This window comes from Mixophyes fleayi, chromosome 5 (assembly GCF_038048845.1).
Source record: "Mixophyes fleayi isolate aMixFle1 chromosome 5, aMixFle1.hap1, whole genome shotgun sequence".
In the NCBI taxonomy this organism is placed as follows: domain Eukaryota; kingdom Metazoa; phylum Chordata; class Amphibia; order Anura; family Limnodynastidae; genus Mixophyes; species Mixophyes fleayi.
In genome coordinates this window covers 3,235,073-3,253,488 of record NC_134406.1, presented here as the reverse complement: position 1 = coordinate 3,253,488, position 18,416 = coordinate 3,235,073, and the positions used below count along the sequence as shown (strand labels likewise).

At 43.7% G+C, this 18,416-nt stretch overlaps 1 protein-coding gene across 3 annotated transcripts; it reads right to left on the bottom strand.

Annotated features, from left to right (window-relative positions):
• Nucleotides 1-3,886: 3,886 nt before the first annotated feature.
• Nucleotides 3,887-17,621, bottom strand: LOC142158022 (GDP-L-fucose synthase-like). Of its 3 annotated transcripts, none has more exons than XM_075211600.1 (11): nucleotides 17,559-17,621; nucleotides 12,343-12,496; nucleotides 11,117-11,231; nucleotides 10,041-10,169; nucleotides 9,878-9,951; nucleotides 9,345-9,478; nucleotides 9,087-9,151; nucleotides 6,524-6,590; nucleotides 6,366-6,445; nucleotides 4,758-4,857; nucleotides 3,887-4,534 (listed from the first exon to the last, which is right to left on the bottom strand). In XM_075211600.1, exons 1-11 carry the CDS (start codon nucleotides 17,575-17,577, stop codon nucleotides 4,479-4,481), a joined length of 993 nt encoding a protein of 330 aa, XP_075067701.1. In that variant the 5' UTR covers nucleotides 17,578-17,621; the 3' UTR covers nucleotides 3,887-4,478. The 3 variants fall into 3 exon arrangements, with proteins under 3 accessions (XP_075067701.1, XP_075067700.1, XP_075067702.1); XM_075211599.1 differs by lacking the exon at nucleotides 17,559-17,621 and adding an exon at nucleotides 12,870-12,973; XM_075211601.1 differs by lacking the exons at nucleotides 3,887-4,534; nucleotides 4,758-4,857; nucleotides 17,559-17,621 and adding exons at nucleotides 5,370-5,414; nucleotides 12,870-12,976 and having other exon boundaries at nucleotides 6,331-6,445.
• Nucleotides 17,622-18,416: the final 795 nt, after the last annotated feature.

Below are 18,416 nucleotides of genomic sequence, written 5' to 3'. Positions count from 1 at the left end.
AAAGTGATGCAGCAGAGAGCAAGATATGTGTGTGTGTGTGTGTGTTTGTTGAAAAGGGGGCTTGTGTCAGTCTAATGTGTGTGAGGGCAGCAGGGGACTTGTGGCAGTATAATGTGTGTGAGGGCAGCAGGGGGCTTGTGGCAGTCTAATGTGTGTGAGGGCAGAAGGAGGCTTGTGGCAGTCTGATGTGTGTGAGGGCAGCAGGGGGCTTGTGGCAGTATAAGGTGTGTGAGGGCAGCAGGGGGCTTGTGGTAGTATAATGTGTGTGAGGGCAGAAGGAGGCTTGTGGCAGTCTGATGTGTGTGAGGGCAGCAGGGGGCTTGTGGCAGTATAAGGTGTGTGAGGGCAGCAGTGGGCTTGTGGTAGTATAATGTGTGTGAGGGCAGCAGGGGGCTTGTGGCAGTATAATGTGTGTGAGGGCAGCAGGGGGCTTGTGGCAGTATAAGGTGTGTGAGGGCAGCAGGGGGCTTGTGGTAGTATAATGTGTGTGAGGGCAGAAGGAGGCTTGTGGCAGTCTGATGTGTATGAGGGCAGCAGGGGGCTTGTGGCAGTATAAGGTGTGTGAGGGCAGCAGGGGGCTTGTGGCAGTATAATGTGTGTGAGGGCAGCAGGGGGCTTGTGGCAGTCTGTGTGTGAGGGCAGCAGGGGGCTTGTGGCAGTATAATGTGTGCGAGGGTAGCAGGGGGCTTAGTGCCGGGACTGGTGCTGAGTGTGCTGGCACAGATGTGGATCTCTAGATAAATGTTTGATCATGTGGTAGACGTCGAAGTACCCCCAGATAAGAGGCTGGATCCCCCAGTGGGAGTTGGACACATGGACTCTACATGTCTGCTGGTTGATGCATTCAGTCTCTATTCCTCCATCCAGGGGGACTGAAAAGCTCAGGGGTCTGGTGCACAATTCTAGGGGTAGTCGCCCCTTCGGTATCGGGTGAGAGTCACCACACAACAAGAGGTTTAATGGTGGAGATATCCTCTACATCGTGGGCGTCAGACCTGATATAAACAGGTTATAGACATTCCAATCCATCTTTAACTTCACACATTCCACGTAAGATTCTGGCCAATACCGTGGTTTTAATTGTTAAATCTCTGCTTCAGGAATCACTGTAGTTTATGGAAACGTTACAGGGCCGAGTTTAGCTTAATTTTCATATCCTAAAAAATTAAACCAATTCCAAGTTGAGAGTTGTATACACAGTTTAAAAATCTATATTTCAAAAATGTTCTAAGATGATGTCATTAAGAATATAAGATGGATATGTAGACTTTGACTTTTTTTTCTTTATTTTATACTGGCTCCTGAAAAGCCCCCAGTTTTGTCTTTAGACTTTAACACATCGGCACCACTTAGTGCAATTAAGTGTAATAAACTTGTGTACCAGCAGGTGGGGCAATACAACACCTCTCAGCGGCACCTGGGTGCAGCGTTTGATGCTGTGTCGGAGCCGAAAAATTATAGTCTGAACAATTCGATGTCCAGTAATCTGTGAGTAAGGACCTGGTTTGTATGATCTAGAAATCTAGTTGTGTAAGTGCCAAGTGCTCAGAAATTAGACCATTACATTCACATGTCGAGTTATTTTCTTGGTTTTGCTTTCCTCCCTCCCCCATACAGTTCAGTGTCTTCAATGTCTCCTCGCCAGTTCTGCCAGGCAATAACCAGGGCTGGACAGCCGTGCCGAAACAAAGCCAGCGGTCGTCAGGAGTTCTGCCGGGTTCATGCATCTGGGGAGTCGTCATACACGGCGTCCTGAACATGTAGTACGGATCTATAGTGCCAATACTGTACCCCATCGCCGTGCCTTCCAGTTATCAATCGGCAATACACTCATCGTACCTACCTCAGTATAATGGAAGTCACTATAACACCAGATGTTTGTCTATCTGCCTGGAGAGGAAGAGACTCTACTCTCTGTATTATGTTGCACTTTACTACTGTGATATATGTACAATGTGTCATTTATTGCAGTTTTTATGTCTAAAGGAAGAGTAGGTCGTCCTCTATTATAGATCTGGGTGCTCAGTCTGATATTGCAGGTCTGGTCTGAGCATGTGTAGCTGCCTCTGGTATATATTCGGTCAGCATTATGTATCAGACTAATAAGTGAGGAAATATGTATGCAAAATATATTTAATTGGATGCAAACATTGCCCCTAAATTTCCCTACTTTACTATGATACATAAAACTGCAAGAAAGACCTTTTGGTTTTATTGTCATTTTAAGACACTATTTTATTTTTTAGTTATTTAATTGTCTATTTTACTACTTTGTATACATGTTTAATGGTCTTTGTAATAAACCTACATAAATCTTTCTGCTATCCTGTGGCTGAATTTAGCGATTATCAGTGGAGCTTACTTTTTATACCCTACCACAGACTGTACTAATTTCATCAGAAGCCAATTAATCTACCAGTGTTTATAGACCATGGGAGGAGACTGGACCCCCAGAGGAATCACAGGGGGGGGGGGACATGGTTGGAAACTCGTGACCTCAGCACTGTGAGCCAGTAATTCTCATCATCGAACCGCTGAACCCCCACTAAAATGTTGCTTTACTGATGACAACAGTTGAAACAGAGTAGTGTAGTTAAATAATGCTGTGTCTAATATTGTGGGTTTGCACAGTAGACCACAGGACAAGCTCACAGAAGCTGTAGAAGCAGCAGGAAAGGTACGAGCTAGATACAATCTGATGGTGTGTATCCAGCGAACTAGTCTTGGAAGAGGGATAAGATCTATGAAATGGACACTTTACATCTATTTTACACCACATATAAATGGCAGCCAGGAATGTCCCCAATACAATGAACGATCGGTCACAGGATAAAACACAATTACTCTGCTCTCCGCCTAGTCTGGAAAGGTTCAGATTTCATTCAGAGTTGCTCCAGGACTTGGGGTGAAAAGGTCCCATCTCCAGCTTCGATTTCCATCTCTACATCTTTCACACTTGTCTAAGCGTTTAGTGTAATATTTATACAGTTTGATGAAGTGTTTCATTGGCTAAAACGCAGGATAATCACAATCTGCGTAACCACAGCACATGTGGAGGGAACAAAGAACTAAAGTTTAGAACAATCTGCGTATGGGTCCTCTATATCCGTTCCCGAATGTCTCCACCCTGGAACCTCTCGCCCAGCTGTGATACTGATGTGGCAGCCAGTCGGGGATCAGTGCGGAGGAGGGTCATACATAGGTCTGTACCTGTGTAGTTGGGGAATGATCTGCTGGTACGTTCTCAGCAATGTAGCAACGAGCTGTCTAACAGTGGTGCCCTGTGGGAGGGGGGGGGGGGAGGAGGGGGACTTCCACAGGACAGACATTTTTGGCAGTGCTGTGGCAGAAGGAGAATAATAGATATCTGAGCAAAAAGTTGGGAATAGGATTGAAAGTTACATAATGTGAGAAAGTGGGAGGTGCCAAAAAGTAGTGTATATAGTAGTATATTAGTGCTAGAAGCTGGGTCCTTTCTTTTTGAAGTTTGATGTTACTGTAGAGCATTAGCTGCTTCCAAATGGAACAAAATAAGATTTTGCGTTCTTTGTGAGAAGTCAGCGTCCTGCGAAGACGTCAAATCAATGCTCATTCCGCTAGAGACATAGTAACAACCACGTAGAGACATGAGGGGGCCGGTTTATTAGTGAACACTAATAGACTAATACTCCGTGTTCCACTTTCACCAGTGGGACCAGTCCTTGAATATATGAGCAGATAAAAGGGAAATAACTATCACATATCTCACATACTGGTCATGATGATCTGTTGGTGGTAAAGAAATTATTTTGGGGACCAGTAACCCTCCCAGCTCCCCCGATGTAAAATTTGCCCACACGAGCTGGAAGGAACATTGTGACTTGTTAAGACCAGAAAAATACAGCAATAGGATAAATTATTTTATTAGATCACAGAACTAAATTTCCAGCAGAAAGTTCTATTCCCACCACCAATGGCTTACAGATAAAACATTCTGTACAGAGAGATTTACAGTAAGCTATGAAACGCGTCAGCACAGTGGTGGAAGATGACGGGAGTACTCAACGCCCCAGGGTGAGTGATCGCCTAAAGTAACTGTAACAATACCCAAATTTCTGCATAATGGATGTATTATTTTCTCTATAAAAAGCAGAGACGGCAGTTTAATTATTGACTTATCCTTATTGTATTTGCATAGATATAATTAAAGAGAAATGAAGTGATTGAAGGCTTATTTTGTAAGATATTGGATGATACATTAAGGAAGATATAGTGTATAAGACTGCTAGTTGTCTGTTCCGGGGCAATATATCCGCTTTATCCTGGAGAGAGAGACGACAGATTGTGGTGCGTCCGGCTGTATGAAGAACAGAGGATCATCCATCGACCATTCACAGACAATTAGTTCCACCTTTTCCCGAAACCCACAACCAATATCCAACACGTGCAGAGTCTCAGTGTCCGGCGTATCAATAAAATATCTCATGTCCCCGCTGATTTCATTTCCTGGCCTGGTCGTAGTTGGAATTAAACCAGTTACAAGTTTCCTGGACAGCTAGAAATAAAACACACAACACCGGCACAGGTTAGTCAAACACAACTGGCGTTGCCCAAATAAAACGTAGCATTTAATACCCCTTTGTCTGCCTGGGTTTGATGTATTATCGTCCTTATCCCTATTAGACAAAGACTGAAGGTAGGACGGGTGCAATAGTTGTGTAATTACAAATGGCTTCATCCTTAATGACAGATAAACTAGAGGACGGGCAGTTACTTACCCTGATTAAACGGGGTAAACTTGAAGTCGGGACGGTACTTCCTCAGTTTGCTGTTACTGGCCGTTTTCTTAAACTGTCCGTCAGATTTTGTGGTGTCAAACTGAATGGGCCGTTAAGAGAAAGAACCAATTTTTTTTTAAAGGCAAAAATGTAACACTTTATGTGCTGGAGAAATCTATTTCTACCCTCTCGCTTTACTGCTGATGGAGGTAGATCTCACTGATCTACCACCATTGTTGGGAGTTCCATCAATCAGTTAGACACTAACTGGACACATTTTAAATTGATGGAATGTAATACCTTTGTATAATCTGTAGGTGGCAGTGTTATAGAATTGTGTTAGACAAGAACTTAACACCTTATTTGGAAAGCAGTGAAAATTTCAAGGAAAAAATTTGTATTCATTTGTCATCTAGTGATCAGTATTGGAACTTCTGAAACAACAAACTACTGTAAACACAGTCAGTAAATATATCCCTAAGTGTTGGTTCTGACAAACTGCCTATTCTCCAAGTTTGGCCGTTAATTTCTTAAAATGGCAATTTAATTACAAACAAAACCTGATGGGCTTTGTTTTTAATATAAATTACCATTTCAAAAATATGATGGCTCCCAAACCTTGAGAAATTGGTCATTTGTCAGAACATTTAGCAACATCTAAGGGAAAGGAAAGGAAAAAAATGTAAAAGTTATTACATAAAAGTAATGTGAAATTCACGTTGTTTGAGAGCAACATTGCAAAATATAGGGTTAATATTAAGCTTTAAAAACAAAAAATTTGTCATTGCATTATTCCCAAACTATGATATATATTTATAAACTTACAGGAGCCCACAATTTCAGACACTTCTTCCACAATGTGGGCACAGATGTTACTGTTCAATGACTAAATCAGCTGAAAGAGAACAATAAAACTAACATTTGTAGGTGGATTGTGACTGAAATCTATCCTACAAGGTCCCACATACGGGGCCTGATTTAGAGTTGGACACAAGTCCTTCTGATCAGCGCAAAACGCGTTTCTGGCCAAAGATCAGTCTCAGTTTGCCCTCTGATGGAGATGGATCTGCCCGCTGCACCTCTCGGCGCGTAGAGGGGTGGAACGGGGGAGCCGAGCAATGCAAGGCTGTGTCCACATTCTTTACATGCTATCTTGAGTTGAAGTCAACGGCAGATACGTCTCCTAGAGACCCATATTTTGCGGGTACTTTCAGCAGGTGCATGAGGCCTTGGTGTATTAAAAAACAAAGCAGAAAAAAAAACCCAACAGGTTTGCACCCCCTCCCAAACAACATAACCAACCCTTGTGCTCTTTTTTGTTTGTTTGTTTGGTTTTTTTTGGGGGGGGGAGGGGGTGGGGGAGAACAATTTTTATTTATTTTTCTAACATTTTTTTTATTTAACTGCCTCACAGGTCGCTGTGCATGATACACTTGCTCGCCGGCCCATAAGGTAGGTACAGAGGTGTGCCCCTCTAAATACTATGTAAGTTACGGGAACAATTTACACTTACAATTCTACTATAAATTCTGTCCGACTCTAAACAAGGCCGACAGTGTCAATATTTTTGTACCCCAAACTCTGCTTCATACAGACTAGAAAGGATACAATAACTTCTCCCTTAAAGTCCATGGACGCCACAATACTCTCCGCTGCTTCCTTTATAGACACCTCGTCTTCTTCTCCCACTGAAAGACACACAGGTGAGCGTCTGACACAAATACATTCATCTCATATTATATAGATATATCCAGCAACTGTCTTACCGGAAAGGATGATGGGCTCCACCTCGTTGTACTCTCTCAGCACCCAGATGAACAGTCTGGCGAGATCCTAGAGAAACGACAGATTTAAGCTTCTGGAACCAGCACAATATTACGCCATCAATGACGATCTGTTTATTATGAGGGGGGATATTAAGGAATAAGATGCAAGGGAAAAATAATGGTCCCCGTCTTATTAAAGACACCCACAGTCTAGATCAGGCTTTGGTAATTCCAGCTGTAGTGGAACTACAAGTTCCAGATTGCAGACAAGTTACTTACACCTTTTTTTCTTCAGTCTGATAACCACAATTTGCTGAGGCAACAACATTGTTTCTACAAAGTATAAAAAAAAAAAAATCACAGTATTCCTGGCTTCCTGGCTTCCTGCCAAGATTGATTACAGTGCGAGAGATGGGGAGGGGGTGACCTCAGACCCCCATCTCTTCACACTCACTTCATACTTGTCAGATGACAGCTCACAAGTAGATAGTTTGGGATAGGCTTCTGATTCTGCCTCTAAACAGCAGAAAAGCCAATAACACAATTAAGGGACATTAACATTGTGTATACTTCATTCTCAACACAAACTTTCTGTTCACTGCATTGATATAGAATAAAAAATATAAAACATTTTGGAGCAGGGTAATCCATTGGAGTGGTGGGGTAAACAATTTTAATAGTGACCCCATATATATTCCAGTATCTTTAGATGTAAGAGGAATGACCCAAAACTAAACATATCCAAAACGGAACTCATAGTCTTTCCTCCTTCCAGACTCCCCTCTCACCACAACCTCTCTATCGTTGTTAACAACACTACCATCTCATCTGTCACGCAACTCCGTTGCCTTGGTGTCACCCTTGACTCCTCTCTCTCTTTTGCCCCCCATGCCCAATCCGTTGCTCAAGCCTGTCGCTTCCAACTGCGCAACATCGCCCGCATCCGACCCTTCCTCTCACAAGACGCCACCAAAACCATCATCCATGCACTTATCTCCCGCCTGGACTACTACAACCTCCTCCTCACTGGCCTCCCATCTCGCCCTGCTCTGATCTGTACTCAATGCAGCTGCCAGACTTATCTTTCTCTCACGTCGCTCCTCCTCTGCCTCCCCTCTCTACCAGGCCTTACACTGGCTCCCTTTCCCCTACAGAATCCTCTTTAAACTCCTTACTACCACTTACAAAGCTCTCTCCCAGTCTACTGCTCCCTACATCTCTAACCTCCTTACCATTCATACTCCCGCTCACTCCCTGCGCTCGGCAAACGACCGTCGCCTCTCCTCCACTCTTATTACCTCTTCCCACTCCCGAGTCCAAGACTTTTCCCGAGCTGCCCCCCTGCACTGGAATGACCTCCCTCGCTCCATCCGTCTCGCTCCCAATCTGTGCTCCTTCAAACGGGCACTCAAAACTCACCTGTTCCTGAAAGCCTACCAACCATCCACTTAACCCCTCATCCACTCTGCTTGTTCTCCCTCCTCTCCCCTGGTCCCTTTTTCTCCCTTGCATCACTGCCTCTCTTCGTGCCTGTATTATCCACCCTCCCTTAGGATGTAAGCTCACATGAGCAGGGCCCCTCTCCCCTCCTGTCCTCATACCGACTCTTCTGCTCCGCCCTCACTCCATATGTCTGCCCGGTCCGAAGCATTGGTACTTAGTGTTTATTGTTCTGTGATGTTTACCCTGTATGGTCTACTGTTCGTATTATGTAAGGCGCTGCGAAAACCCTGTGGCGCCCAACAAATAAATGATAATAATAATAATAATAATAATAATAATAAACCAGCCGGTGGAATCACAGACTAGTCGAGAGACAGGCACTAAATTAAGAAATATAAAAGACTGGCAAAGACCAGTACTCAGAAAACATCGCTGGTTCTTTAAAAGAGCCGACTGCAGACCTCAAACAGAGAAGAAATGGTTTGAATTTAATATGGAGAAATTATAGATCTCTACTGAAACACAGAGCTGTCCGTTCCTCTGCCGCAGAGCGCATAAAAGGAGTAATTAGCTGCCATAATCATAACTCTCAGCAAATAGCAACCGCTCTTTGTTATATTTAATTTGGGGCAAAGATAAGCTCCTGCTAAAGAAACTAGTATAACGATCCCAATGATGATAATGAGGAACCATGAACTAGTTCAACTGAGGTAGGTGAACTGCGTTGTAATAGACCCAATAACAGAAGTATTGGGGATGTAATTAGTGGTCACTGTTCCTTAACTTCACAAGGGAACCATTGTATCATTCACAAAAAAACTTTCATGTAACTTCCAAGATTAGATACCTTTAGTTTAATAAGGAGATTTATCAGAAGTCACTGCCATAAGCGAACGCGTTTCTCCATTTGAGATACAGTGGTTACTACAGCGGATTGCATGTGGGTGAACCCAATCACCAGGTTTATCTGATGCCAATTACATACCTCAGTTATTTCTAAACATTATTATGCCAAGTGAAAACATAATGTGAAATACAGTAGTTGTAATTTCTTCTATTTTACCCCAAATTTAATAGCTGGCATCTCTGGAGCCCCCATCAATGGAGAGAAATGACTCACCAGAGAGTAGATGAACTGCCTGCGCGGTTTCCCGGTGCCCCAGATGGAGAGTGCAGTGGCGTTTTCTGAAATAGACATCAAAAACATAACGGTAATAACCAAGTGACAAAGCTACTGAGTGAGCAGACGAAGAAAGGAAGGGACAGAACTACAGAACTACGGACAGTGGATTTATCTGAGAGGAGGCACAGTAAGGAGAGTACCAGCATTACATGACAGGTGCCAGCCTGACCCAGCGTCACATAAAGAAATGCTCACGTTTAGCCAGATACACCTTGTGGATGAGGCCGGGCAGGACATGGCCGTCCTCGATGTTGAAGTTATCATGTGGGCCGAAGACATTGGTTGGGATGACGGAGGTGAACCGGCAGCCGTGCTGCTCGTAGTAAGCCCTGGGGTGAGGAGGAGAAATGGGTCACTGCGGAGATTGGGGCGTTGTACCTCAATAGCTAGTGGATTAGAAATGAACATACAGAAATCTATTCCTCCTATATTACCATATTATTCCTACATTATACCCACATGCTGCTTTATACTAATGTTTAGGGACATCCCTCCGTATTCCCATAAAGAGGGGATTATACCCAGGAAGGTAAGAGGTGGAAGCGTAGACATTATATGCGGAGCGTTGGGACTCACTGCCCATGTACTGTGACCACACAAGTCCTGCCAGGACCTGAAGTACAAGATGGAAGGGGCCCTGCTATATTGTGTTATGGGGCCCGACAATTCCTAACTATACCCTTGCACACAGCCCCAGCACATCCATCATTATGGAGGTCACCCGTTACCTGTTCTGGACGTCAATCATTCTCTTGGCGTAGGAATACCCGAAGTTCGAGCTGTGGGGAGGTCCGTTGTGAATCTGCAGAGAATTTCCAGGAGAAGGCAGATTTAAAGTAATATACAGTATATATCTCAATCTTTATATCACACATGATTGGGGTTACTTACCATGGTCTCATCGATGGGGTAAGTGGTCTTGTCGGGGAAGATACACGTGGAGAGGCAGGAGACCACCTTCTGTACCCCCACCTCATACGCGGAGTGCAGGATATTGTCGTTAATATGCAGGTTGTTCCTCTGGAAAGGAAGAAGATATATTACACAGATGATGTTAATCCCTCAGAACATATAGTCCAATAACGGCCACTTACCGCTACCATCGATAACCTGAAGGTTCCTCCTTACCGGAAGGAGAATATAATCTGATATAGGACAATGTTCCCACCAGGCCAAATATCTCCTCATATGGTCATTGTGATAAGATGGATTAATTGCCAATTATAAAATACTTGTGTTTTATACTCGTCCTCTTACGCTGCCACTAATGTCGCTGACTAGATTGTGATAGACATGTAAAACCTTTATATAAAAAGGCCCCATATTTATCCAGAGACATTATTGTGCAGATTCACAGAGGTATAAGTAGACTTCATATTGAATAGGCTCAGACAAGCCTTTAGCGCGGCCCTGCGCTCTATACTGCGCTGCTGTGAGCAAACCTTGTCATTAGCGGATCTGACGTCTGCAGGACTCGCCCCTACGTCTTCCATTCAGAATGGGACATTGAGAACATTTTGACAAAACCTCTGCCAGGAAAAAGCCCAACTGGCGGCTCCGCTCATTAACAGTCTGATCAGTTTTAGTGTTTTTGCCCCAATCATAACCCCCAACCCATCATGTAATGCAAAATGTATACATATAATTACATTAAAAAAATAAAAATAAGTATCTGCTGCTTTTTGGTGGAAAAGTAATCATATTTTAAAGTGATTATTAATCTCTCTGTGAGTTAGAGATTTCGGCCAACATGTATCAACTGAGTTTGAACAGATAGAGGTCTCAGTTCTGCAGGACAATGACTGCTTAGAGCTACAGAGAAACTGATTAGTTTAAATATACCAGAGTGAATGTTGCAACAATGTATAAAGACATTTCTGAATTCCCTACATTATGGCGGTCGTAGCGCTCACTGCAGGACACGGGTAACTTGCGTACAAAACTCTCCTCTGTCCGACATTTCTTACCAGGAAATCCAGGTTATATTTCATGTTACGGAACAGACCACCCACCATCGCCGCCAAGTGAATGACGTGGGTGGGTTTATGCTTCTGGAACAGAGCTCGGGTGTCCGCTGCGTTCCTGCAATGGAGGAAAAACCGGAGACTGAACCATTACAGAACACGGGGATGGGGGGGGGGGGGGACATCCCCATACCGGCCTTTATCATGTAATATCCCCCTAACCACATTTACACCAAGAATAAAGCTCAGTTGAACTAGGTACTTCTGATATACTGTATGGGAGGATAAATCCTAAATATAGGGATTGTTTCTCCGTTTTTTGAATGTCAGAGCTGCTGTTTTCAGAAATTAGTCATTCACTACTTCCATATTTATGTGAAAGTCTCTCCCACAAATCACTCACATGGAGCAATAAAAATACTATTTTGTTAGCAGCAAAATATATTTAAACAGATAATAGACATCGGCTGTAATATCACATTTGTTATAGGACTGAGCAATGCTTAGCTGTACCGGGATACACTGCACAATACTGACCACTACCAGGAGACATGATACAGATCCCAGACAGAAGATACATTGTTGTATATATGTATGAATGAATGAAACGGAGACAGCGCTTCACTAATTAGATCCTGTATTAGGACATGTCAGACATATTATAACGCAGCGAGAGCCCTAATCCAGATGATAATAATATATAAATACATAATAAGTAAATATGAAGCTGGAGAACCGGGAACAGATTATTACCCCCAAACCACCTTGTACTTAATCTCTATGTGAGCGGTATGACAATAACATCAACACAAATCTGTAAATACATCTAATAGATCTCACCTACTACCTGCAGAATATTACACAAACACACCAACAGCTGGCTCCGAATACACTTCACATCACCAGCCACAAGGTGGCGCCATTTATGCCCCTTTTTTCTGCAATAATTATATACTGGGACATTACATATCTGATTATAAATTATACAGAACGTGCATTTCTGCCCCATTTGACATGTCAGGATAAATTCCAGCTTCAGTAATGCAAAATAGCAAAATAAGAAACACACAAACTCTGCTACCAAAAAAAAATAGCAAAACTGCAGAAAGAAAGATGAGAAAAATAAAAGAAGAAGGTTTTTGCATTATTTCTGGCAGGTTTTAGGCGGGGGCTGTTCTTACACCCGTCCTGTATATTGTCCCTCAGACACATCTTATCTTTGTACTCACGTGAGGTCGGCATCCTTGGAAGACACGAAGATCCAGTCCTCATCCGGCTGCCCCTCTCCGTCCGCCACCACCTTCTCAATGGCTTTCCCCACCAAGCCGGACCCTCCGGTCACCAAGATCCGCTTTGGCTTCTTTTCTGACATGGTGACCTGTCCTGCACCGAATCACCACACACGTCAGATTGTGTGATACAGAACATTATAATATCCCCACATCTGCTGTGATACCTCCGGAGAGGACACATTACACCCAGTTACTCCCAAACATAGAATCCATCTGAGCTCAAGAAGAGCTTTGTTCTCCTTGTGCCGATTCCCACAACAGACATCATCACTCTGACACAAGCACCAGATATATACATAGACACACACACACACAGACACACACAATCTTTCTGCAATAAGAATCATTTGTAAAAGCTCTGATTACTCTACCAGGATGTTACACTGTAGGTAATAACACAGAGATAAGCTACCAGCTCCCCCTGCTCCGTTGTATTATTATATCCTGGTGACTGCAGAGATTACCTGCTGGGTGTTGTCCAGCTGGTGACTGAAGACAAAGTTCCAGGATGCTCAGACTATAACAGGGAAGTGCAGACACAGGTATTGTCATACGTCTCAGGTGAGTATTATACCTGTCTAACCATTGTCCCGGACACACCTTCACCCAACTGTCAGGTGCAGCTCTGACTACCCATAAGACATAGGACCAAAGCCTGACACTCACACAGTACACACACACACAAAGTACTGGCACTGTACTGACACACACGCAGTACTGACACACGCACACACAGTACTGGCATGCACACTGTACCGACACACACACAGTACTGACACACACAGTACTGACACACGCACACACAGTACGCACACTGTACCGACACACACACAGTACTGACACACGCGCACAGAACACACGCACACACAGTACTGGCATGCACACTGTACAGACATACACACTGCACTGACACACACACACACACAAAGTACTGGCACATGCACGCACACTGAACTGACACACGCACACAGAACACACACACACAGTACTGACACATGCACGCACACTGTACTGACACACGCACACAGAACACACACACACACACACAGTACACACAAACTACTGGCACACGCACACAGAACACACACACAGTACTGACACGCACACACCGTACTGACACACACCGTACTGACAAACGCACGAACACACTGTACTGACACACACACAGTACGCACACTGTACTGACACACACACAGTACGCACACTGTACTGACACACACACAGTACGCACACTGTACTGACACACGCACACACAGTACGCACACTGTACTGACACACGCACACACAGTACGCACACTGTACTGACACACACACAGTACGCACACAGTACTGACACACGCACACACACACACACACACACAGTACTGGCATGTACACTGTACCGACACACACACAGTACTGACACACGCACACACAGTACGCACACTGTACCGACACACACACAGTACTGACACACGCGCACAGAACACACGCACACACAGTACTGACACACACCGTACTGACAAACGCACGAACACACTGTACTGACACACGCACACACAGTACGCACACTGTACTGACACACGCACACACAGTACGCACACTGTACTGACACACACACTGTACTGACACACGCACACACAGTACACACACTGTACTGACACACACACAGTACTGACACACACACAGTACGCACACTGTACTGACACACACACAGTACTGACACACGCACACACACACACACAGTACTGGCATGTACACTGTACCGACACACACACAGTACTGACACACGCACACACAGTACGCACACTGTACCGACACACACAGTACTGACACACGCACACACACACACACACAGTACTGGCATGTACACTGTACCGACACACACACAGTACTGACACACGCACACAGAACACACGCACACACAGTACTGACACACACCGTACTGACAAACGCACGAACACACTATACTGACACACGCACACACAGTACGCACACTGTACTGACACGCACGCACACACAGTACGCACACTGTACTGACACACGCACACACAGTACGCACACTGTACTGACACACACACTGTACTGACACACGCACACACAGTACACACACTGTACTGACACACACACAGTACGCACACTGTACTGACACACACACAGTACTGACACACGCACGCACACACACACACACACAGTACTGGCATGTACACTGTACCGACACACACACAGTACTGACACACGCACACACAGTACGCACACTGTACCGACACACACACAGTACTGACACACGCACACACAGTACGCACACTGTACAGACACACACAGTACTGACACACGCACACACAGTACGCACACTGTACTGACACGCACGCACACACGCATCGGTTTCCTCATTGCTCACATTATAAATATCATCAATGGACAATGTCAACTTTACCCAGATCATTTCTGACCACTGTCATCACAACATGATTTGGAGGGTTCTCTCTGGTTAGAATTAAAGTAGTGTTAAGTTGCAGAGAATCTCCCACCCATTAATAAAACTAAATGGGATTATGAATAACGCAACAATCAAAAGGACACATATCTCTATCTAATATATATCGAGTGATACACACACACTATATGGACAAAAGTATTTGGCTACACCTGTTAATTATTGAATTGAGGTGTCTCAATCAGACCTGTTGCCAGAGGTGTATAACATCCAGCACCAGCCATGCAGTCTCCATGTGCAAACATTTATGATACATAAATGGGTCGTTCTGAAGAGCTCAGTGACTACAAGCGTAGTACTGTGATAGGATGTGCGGTGCTGCGATAGGATGCGCGGTGCTGCGATAGGATGCGCGGTGCTGCGATAGGATGCGCGGTGCTGCGATAGGATGCGCGGTGCTGCGACAGGATGCGCGGTGCTGCGACAGGATGCGCGGTGCTGCGACAGGATGCGCGGTACTGCGACAGGATGCGTGGTACTGCGACAGGATGCGTGGTACTGTGACAGGTTGTGCGATACTGTGACAGGATGTGCGATACTGTGGTACTGTGAAAGGATGTGTGATACTGTGGTACTGTGATAGATGCCACCTTTGCAGTAAGACGGTTTGTGCAGTTTTATCCCTGCTGGATATTCCACGGTCAACTGTAAGTGATATTATTAGAAAGTGGAAGCGTTTAGGAACAACAGCAACTGAGCCACAAATTGGAAGACCACGTAAAATCACAGAGCGGGGTCAACGACTGCTAAGGAGCATTGTGCGTAAAAGTGGCCAACGCTCTGCTGATTCCATAGCTGAAGAGTTCTGAACTTCCACTGGCATTAATGTAAGCACTAAAACTGTGCGGTGGGAGCTTAATGGAATGGGATTCCATGGTCGAGCAACTGCATGCAGCCTCACATCACCAAGACCAATGCCAAGCGTCGGATGGAGTGGTGTAAAGCACACCGACACTGGACTGTGGAGCAGTGGAAATGTGACTGTGGAGTGACGAATCACACTTCTTTGTTTGGCAGTCAGATGGACGAGTCTGGGTTTGGTGCATCTCAGGAGAACGTTACCTGCCTGACTGCGTTATGCCACTGTGAAGTTTGATGAAGGAGGGATAATGGTATGGGACTGTGTTTGAGAGTTTGGGCTAGGCCCCTTATCTCCAGTGAAGGGCAATCTTAGTGCTTCAGCATACCAAGTCATTTTGGACAATGCTAGGCCTCCAACTTTGTGGCAACAGTTCATTCGAACATGCCTGGGACCCAGTGCACAAAGCAAGGACTACAAAGACATGGTTTGATGAGTTCGGTGTGAAAGAACTTGACTGGGCCGCACAGAGCCCTGACCTCAACCTTATAGCACACCTTTAAGATAAACTGGAACAGAGATTGCGAGCCAGACCTTCTCGTCCAACATCAGTGTCTGACCTCATAAATGCTCTACAGAATGAATGGGCACAAATTCCCACAGAAACACTCCAACATCTTGTGGAAAGCCAACAACAGTGGAAGCTGTTATCTCTGCAAAAGGGGGACCAACTCCATATTAAAGTATATGTATTTGAATACAATGTCATTACAGTCCCTGTAGGAATAATGGTCAAGTGTCTGAATGCTTTTGTCCATAAACTCCATATAGTATTTGTGTGTGTGTGTGTGTGTGTGTGTATATATATATATATATATATATATATATATATATATATATATATATATACATACATACATACACACACCGTGCTGAACCAAATCTAAATGTATTAATAATAGAATAGTTTAATTTAACGTTCAGCCATCTCTGTCAAATTCCTAATTATTACTGTGTGAGATTCTTAACCAGACTTTTCATTATTATACTCTGGATTATTTGTTATTGGTCAGTAGTATATAAATCTTCTTGATCCGGAGATACTGCAGACTTTCCTCATAGCAGGTAGAGAAATAAGTCTACACTGTAATAAATGCCGAAAGATCTGCATTGTACACAGGTTGTGTGGATTAGTATTGATGTTCTCTAATGAGATGGGACTGACAACCACAGAAGCACAGAGTCCTGTCTATATTGGACTGTGATGCGACGTCTGAAGCTACAGGCACAGTGCCCCTGGCTTCTCCCTGACTGTTCTCCGCAGTGATACATTGTGATACTCTGTGTTCCATCCCTGGATACATTGTATCATTGCAGCCACTTGTTACTCTGTCACCCTCTCTGACGTCACTGTGGCTTCTGCTATGAGGCACAAGTGGGAGCACTCACTATTACTAGGTCTATCAGAGGGGAGGACGGACATACTTCATCTTCCTGCTTTATGCACTGACTGTGATTTATCCACCCACAGATTCACTGTCAAATGGGATTTCTGTCTCCAGCTCATTGTTTTCTGCAATATTATATTTTATTTAGTACACTATAATGCTGGGGATATTAAATAATAATATATTTGTTACTGGCTCAGATGGACTTTCTATGTTTCTAATCTTCCCTGAGTGGTCAGCGTCAGTAAATCCCGTCACAGAGTATTATATTACTGTAGTATCAGAGTATTCCGCTCACAGCATGTGTGTGTACAATATATATCTATCTCAGTCACTGAGGGGTTTCCTCGCCAGGACACAGTATTATCAGAGCACTATATCACTGTAGTAGCAGACACAGGGAGTATTTATATGAGTATCACAGTATTACCTCTCTCTGTGTCCGTCATTCAATCCTCCGGCTTCTAGGTGTGACGTCACCCCGAGGAGCCTGCCGGGAAATGTAGTCCGGACACGCCCCCTGACTGCTAACCCCTTCAGTGCTGAGACTGAGTCATCTGGGTGTAATATTACTGCAAGCTACTACCAGAAGATATATAATATCTATGATATATTATATCTGATCATTACTGATAGCACTGCTCCCTGTATAATATATATTATATCTGATCATTACTGATATCACTGCTCCCTGTATAATATATATTATATCTGATCATTACTGATATCACTGCTCCCTGTGTAATATATATTATATCTGATCATTACTGATATCACTACTCCCTGTATAATATATATTATATCTGATCATTACTGATATCACTGCTCCCTGTATAATATATATTATATCTGATCATTACTGATATCACTACTCCCTGTATAATATATATTATATCTGATCATTACTGATATCACTGCTCCCTGTATAATATATATTATATCTGATCATTACTGATATCACTGCTCCCTGTATAATATGTGTTATATCTGATCATTACTGATATCACTGCTCCCTGTATAATATATATTATATCTGATCATTACTGATCTCACTGCTCCCTGTATAATATATATTATATCTGATCATTACTGATATCACTGCTCCCTGTATAATATATATTATATCTGATCATTACTGATATCACTGCTCCCTGTATAATATATATTATATCTGATCATTACTGATATCACTGCTCCCTGTATAATATATATTATATCTGATCATTACTGATATCACTTCTCCCTGTGTAATATGTGTTATATCTGATCATTACTGATCTCACTGCTC

Coding starts and splice junctions, on each gene's coding strand:
- LOC142158022 (XM_075211599.1), bottom strand. CDS start 12,957: ATGACAATACCTGTGTCTGCACTTCCCTGTTATAGTCTGAGCATCCTG. Junction 12,497..12,869: donor AGCTGGACAACACCCAGCAG/GTAATCTCTGCA, acceptor GATTCGGTGCAG/GACAGGTCACCATGTCAGAA. Junction 6,591..9,086: donor GGCAGTTCATCTACTCTCTG/GTGAGTCATTTC, acceptor TCGTTTCTCTAG/GATCTCGCCAGACTGTTCAT.